Source organism: Nicotiana tomentosiformis, chromosome 4, assembly GCF_000390325.3.
Source record: "Nicotiana tomentosiformis chromosome 4, ASM39032v3, whole genome shotgun sequence".
In the NCBI taxonomy this organism is placed as follows: Eukaryota; Viridiplantae; Streptophyta; class Magnoliopsida; order Solanales; family Solanaceae; genus Nicotiana; species Nicotiana tomentosiformis.
In genome coordinates this window covers 124111762-124118152 of record NC_090815.1, presented here as the reverse complement: position 1 = coordinate 124118152, position 6391 = coordinate 124111762, and the positions used below count along the sequence as shown (strand labels likewise).

Sequence of the window (6391 nt, the reverse complement as noted above, 5' to 3'; positions counted from 1 at the left end):
GATTAGAAATTTCCTTGCTAAATCATCCCAAGTGTGGATTGAATTTGCGGGCTCCTTTTGCAACCATTCCTTAGCTTCCCCCAACAGTGAAAAGGGAAATAGCGTCAGCCTGACATAGTCCTTGGAAACGTTCGGATAATTGTAAGTGTCCGTAATTTCCAAGAAGTTTTGAATGTGCCTCTGCGGGTCCTCATGAGATAGACCCACATATTGTCCTGTGGACTGAATCAGCTGTACCATGTATTGTTTGAGTTCAAAATGCCCAGTGATATCAGGCTTCACAATAGCCAGAGTCATATTCGCAAGATTGGGCCTTGCGGCTTCAATCACCGGACGCTCTTCATTACCTGCCATCTCTATTGGCTGTGGTTGAACTACGATGTCCAACTCTCTTTCGATTCTCGTTCTAGCTTCGACTTCTTTTCTCACTCTATGAAGTGTTCGTTCAATTTCTGGATCAAAAGGAAGTAGGTTGTTTGTACTTCTACTCCTCCGCATTCAAGAGAAGAGCCTGTGAATACAAACAAGGCAAACTGAAAATTAAAACTTGAACAAATAAGTAATAACAGCTTAACTCAGTCAAGTAGCTAATTTCTAGGTCCCCGGCAACGGCGCCAAAAACTTGTTGGGACCAAACACACTCACGCAAGTATACGTGGTCGTCAAGTAATAGAGTAGTGAATAGAGTATCGTTCCCACGAGGACTTATGATTAACTTTTGACTAATGCAAACTCAAATAGCTTATCGATTCAAGCGATTTCTTATAAAATAGATAATTGTCTAATTTACTACCTTAAGACTATCAAGTAATGGAATACCAAAAATCAACGCAACACTTAAATAGTTTTAAATAACAATCAATGGGAGATAATATTCCAGGGTCACAGGTTATTTAACAATCATGTTGCATTCTTAGCTTAAAATAACTAATTGATTTATCTGGATTATTGGTTCATAGGGTTGATATTACTCATAAGAGTCTGTCGAGCCCTTACTAGCCTATTCAAGCTAACTTAATACCTATATGTCTATGGAATTAAACTTAACAAGAACGCATGTACAATTCCTGTATTGCAACCGAGCAAGGCAATTAGGTATATGTCTATCCCAATTGCGAATCCTTTCCCCTATGCCCGGGTTTAAGAACTTGCTCTCTTTAATTCTATATGCAATCTAGAGTTCCCACTTTCGAGTTCAACTGTAGATTCGTAGATAGTATTTCACAGTTAGCTACTCAGCAAAATAATTAAAAACAGAATTAAATAAACAACCCAATATGATAAAATAAATTTCGTCAATTTACACTTCAAACATCAACATTCCTGTATACCCATGACCCTAGAACAATAGGGTTCTTAGCCACTTATATTCAGGCAATCATCAACGATTTACAAGAGTGCATAAGAATCAATAAAAGAAAAAGAGAATAGGAACTCAAGACGAATTCTGTGGTTTTTGAACTTTGTTGTGTCTTTTTCCTCTTCTCCAATATGTTCCCTGACCTAAAGGAGGCGTTTTTGGCTTATATATTGCGTACAAAAGTCGTGGGCCAAAGCTCTCCTATTCCTAGTCCAAATCGGCTTCAGGGATTGATGCTAAGGTGGATGCGACGCATCCACCTCGTCCTCCATTTCAATTTTTCCTGCGAAGGTGGATGCGACGCATCCACCTTGTCCTCTATTTCTCAGCTTTGCATGCGAGGGTAGATGCAACGCATCCACCTCTAGTTCCTCCATCTCAGCTTTTCCCAGGTGCGGATGCTATGGCGGATGCTATGGGCTGACTTCACTGCTAAGGGTGCGCGAAATCTGATCTTTTTTCTAGATTGGATGCGACGCATCCAATCTCCCTTCCTCTACCTAGAGCACCTTTTCTTCATATTTTTGCACTCCACACACCCTAATTCACCACACAACTCAATTAGTCATAAAACCAATAATTAAACCATGTTGGGCATTTTAAATATCAAATAACATCAAGAAGCGGTTAAAACATGGGTAAAGTCACATCAACACATATCAAAATATGCCAAACATCAATACTCATCATCAACCGGGTTTTCTGCCAGATGATCAGCCAAAGCTTGTGCCTTCATGGCAGTGCGAGTGACATAAACAATATCAAACTCTATGAGCAAGATTTTTCGCTTTGTCAATCTATCAGTTGGCATCGGCTTCTGAACGATGTACTTCAGGGGATCCATTCGGGATATGAGGTAAGTTGTATAGGCCAAAAGATAATGCCTAAGCTTCTGGGCGACCCAGGTTAAGGCGCAACCTGTCCTTTCTAAAAGAGTGTATTTGGCCTCATAAGTGGTGAACGTTTTGCTCAAATAATATATTGCTTGTACCGTTTTGCATGTGGCATCATGTTGACCCAGAACACAACCAAAGGAACTATCCCTTACTGACAGATATAAAAATAGAGGCCTACCAGGTTCCGGCGGGACCAAAACAAGAGGGATTTGATAAATATTCCTTGATCTTATCAAAAGCTTCTTGGCACTCATCTGTCCACTTGATAGCGTCGTTCTTTTTCAACAACTTAAAAATGGTCTCGCATATGGTTGTAAGTTGCGCGATGAACCTGCTGATGTAGTTCAACCTCCTGAGTAAACTCATGACTTCTGTTTTGTTCTTTGGAGGAGGCAGCTCTCGAATGGTCTTTATCTTGGAGGGATCTAACTCAATGCCTCTTCGACTAACTATAAAACCCAAAAGCTTCCCAGAAGGAACTCCAAATGCGCATTTTAAGGACTTTTTCAAGTCTTGCACATGGTTAGCTTGTGTTCTGGACTTAATGATCACATCATCAACATACACTTCAATCTCTTAGTGCATCATGTCATGGAATATGGTAGTCATGGCCCTCATGTAACTTGACCCTTTATTCTTCAAACCAAATGGCATGACTCTAGAACAATAAGTTCCACATGGAGTGGTGAAGGCGGTCTTTTCTGCATCTTCTTCATCCATCAGAATTTGGTGATACCCGGCATAACAATCCACAAAAGATTGGATCTCATGTTTAGCGCAATTGTCAACAAGGATATGAATGTTGGGTAAGGAAAAGTTGTCCTTTGGACTTGCTTTGTTTAAATCACTATAGTCATTACAAACTCTGATTTTCCCATCCTTCTTTGGAACCGGCACAACATTTTCTAACCATGTAGTATATCGGACGACCCTGATCACATTTGCACTTAGTTGCTTCGTGATTTCTTCTTTAATCTTATCACTCATGTCTGTCTTAAACTTCCTTTGTTTTTGTTGGATTGGTGGAAAATTAGGGTATGTGGGAAGCCTATGAACCACTAAATCGGCACTCAAACCCGGCATGTCAGCATATGACCAAGCAAATACATCTCTGTACTCAAACAAAACTTGAATTATGGCATCTCTAGTCTTTTGTTCAGTATGAATGCTTATTTTTGTTTCTCTGGTTTCTTCAGGACTTCCCAGGTTAATTGCCTCAGTTTCATTTAAGTTAGGCTTAGGCTTATTCTCAAATTGATCCAATTTCCTTTTTATTTCCTTAAGAGCCTCATCTTCACCATACTCAACTTCTTGATTCATTATTTCAAGATTAGACAGCTTTTTAAGATCTGGGCATGAATTCCGTGTGCATGTAATGTTTTTAAAACCATCATTAACGAAACTGAAAATGATAAGAAATTAACAAAAATTAGGGAAATGAAAAGACAGAATTTTACTATGAAACTGGAATTTCATTTCATTGAATTAGAAAGGATAGAAGGGTTAACATCAAAGCAAAGCAATTAAACTAAAATATCTGGATTACAACCCTTAAAATAATCCAAATACAGAAAAAGCAACAAAACAGACTACCAAGACTCCTTCTTGATGGGAAGAGGAGTTGCTTCCCAGTTGTTGAGCGAGGTATCTGGACCAATCAACTGAACACTTACACGGCTAGGGCCCTCACCAACTTGAATCATATTGATCTCATAGAACATCTCCTTGAGACCCTGGGAAACTTCATCAATGTCATCCTGAGTAGCAAGATTTTGTACTTCTTCAAATTGTGGCTTGACAAAAGAGTAGGCAATGTGAGGGATTGGTTTGGACAAATTCCAACCATTTTTTTTGTGGGCCTTGGCTCTGTCTATGTCAGTTGATGTTGGTTTAAAACCCAAGCGAAAGATATATTTCTTCGAAAAAGGAGCAATAGGGTTCACAATTCCCTGCAGAGAGGATCCTAATCCTTTTCCTGGTTCATAGTCATTCCTCAACATTAGCGCATCTACCATCATGGATGTGGCTGAAAGACGGGGATGCAGAATTGGTTTTCCTTCTTCTACTTGGTCAACCTCAATCACCTCAAAAGCTTGATATATGATGGATTCACACCCTTCCTTGGCCTCGATACATGAAAGGGACATGTCTTTATAGACGGATGAGTCTTCCTCCCCATGAATAACAACTTCTTGCCTGTCATACTCGAATTTGACCATTTGATGTAGGGTGGATAGTACAGCTCTGGCCATATGGATCCACGGCCTTCCCAGAAGAACATTATAGAAAGTCTCCATATCCAACACTTGAAAGACAATGTTAAAATCAACCGGGCCGATTATCATGGTGAGTTCGATTTCCCCAATAGTGTCTCTTCTTGAACCATCAAAAGCTCTGATGCTGACATTACTAGTCCGAATTCTGTTAGTGTCAATGTTCAGCTGTTGTAGAGTAGAAAGAGGGCATATATCTACACTTGAGCCTCTGTCAATCATGACTCGTTTTACGTAGTGCCCTTCACATTTCACCATAAGATGCAAAGCTCTATTGTGCCCAGCCCCTTCCTCAGGCAAATCATCATCGCTAAAAGTAATTCTATTTACTTCAAAGAATCTTTCAGCCATTTTTTCTAGCTGATTCACCGTTGTCTTTTTTGAGATATATGCCTCATTCAGAGTTTTGATCAACACACGGCAATGCTATTCCGAGTTCAAAAGCAGAGATAACAAAGATATCTGAGCAGGTGTTTTCCTTAGTTGGTCAATGATTGAGTAGTCTTGCATTTTCATCTTCTTAAGGAATTCCTCCGCTTCTTTTTCTGCAACGGGTTCTTTCACTAGCAAGTGACTTTCCCTGGCTTGCTTAGCTTTTCTCAATTCCTCTGGTGAGTAGTACCTTCTAGAGTGGGTCAAGCCCCCCATTTCATCTGTTTCTTCAACTATCTCTTTTCCTCTGTGTGCCATGACAGTCTTGTTATATTTTTAGGGAATAGCTTTCGTGTTTGTCACTGGGAGTTGTGCAACAGGTCGGATCACGACATGCTCTATTATATTTCCCAAACCATTATTCGAAATGATCTTTTGAATGACCCCAGGGATGTAAAGTTTGGGTTCACCCAATTGAACCTCAAACTTTTTTGTGCTTCCAGGGACATAGAGAATTGTTTTTCCCAAACCTGCCAAGTTCAAGCTAGAGCTCGCACCTTTCACAATCAACGGTGCCAATAGTGGTAGGCTATCTATCACTTTTGGTTCTTTCCCTATGTTTCCAACAACCATCTCTGTCTTGCCAGACTGCTTATAATCCCGATCATCACAAATCATCCCAATAAAATGTGTATTATTATGAGTTGGGAGTGGATTGTTTGTGATATTAGGAGTATCCTCATTGTTTGTCACCACAATTGCCTTTGCTTCAATCAAATATTCAATGGCTTTCTTTAACGTCCAATAATTTTTGGTACTATGACCTTGGGTGTTAGAGTGGTACTCATATTTTGAATTTGAGTCAAAACCTTTCGAATTTGGATTCACATAACACGGCATAATAGGTTCAATCAACCACAACTGCATCAATTTTCGAAATAGGCTTGTAAACGATTCTCCAATTGGGGTGAACTCTTTCTTTGTCTCATGTTCTCTCACATATTCCTGTCGGGGACGAGGATTATATGGCGCCTGAAAATTCAGCCAGAGTTGACGGGAGCCTTATGGAATCGGTGTCCGCCATTGTTGGTGATTGGGAGGCCTAGCATAAGCCTGAGCATTAAACACGGTGTATTGTTGCGGGGGAATTGAGTATAGAGGACCCTGAGGCGGATAGTAATGTTGAGGAGAATTGGATTGTCCTTGTTGGAATTGCACATAAGAAGGAACTATTCCTCTTTGAACTCCCCCGAACCGAGATGCCATCATGGATCTTTCCTCCTTCTTTTTTCGATTTCTGAAACTGCCTCACCCGCTTTGAATTGCTTGTATGGTCGCCTTAAGGGCTGACTGACTCACAATTTTTCCCGACTTCATACCATTCTCAACTATTTCACCAGTCTTAATTGCCTCAGCGAAAGGTTTACCAATGGCGGCCAACATGTAATGGAGGTAATCAGGATCCTGAGCTTGGAGAAAATAATCAATCA

At 40.2% G+C, this 6391-nt stretch overlaps 1 protein-coding gene across 1 annotated transcript; it reads right to left on the bottom strand.

Moving 5' to 3' along the window:
- Nucleotides 1–2430: 2430 nt before the first annotated feature.
- Nucleotides 2431–4880, bottom strand: LOC138910490 (uncharacterized). The gene is made up of 4 exons (XM_070201732.1): nucleotides 3850–4880; nucleotides 3472–3658; nucleotides 2885–3405; nucleotides 2431–2791 (listed from the first exon to the last, which is right to left on the bottom strand). Exons 1-4 carry the CDS (start codon nucleotides 4878–4880, stop codon nucleotides 2431–2433), a joined length of 2100 nt encoding a protein of 699 aa, XP_070057833.1.
- Between the last annotated feature and the right edge of the window lie 1511 nt (nucleotides 4881–6391).

Coding starts and splice junctions, on each gene's coding strand:
- LOC138910490 (XM_070201732.1), bottom strand. CDS start 4,880: ATGGCTGAAAGATTCTTTGAAGTAAATAGAATTACTTTTAGCGATGAT. Junction 3,659..3,849: donor CCCATCAAGAAGGAGTCTTG/GTAGTCTGTTTT, acceptor TATCATTTTCAG/TTTCGTTAATGATGGTTTTA. Junction 3,406..3,471: donor CTAACTTAAATGAAACTGAG/GCAATTAACCTG, acceptor ACTGAACAAAAG/ACTAGAGATGCCATAATTCA.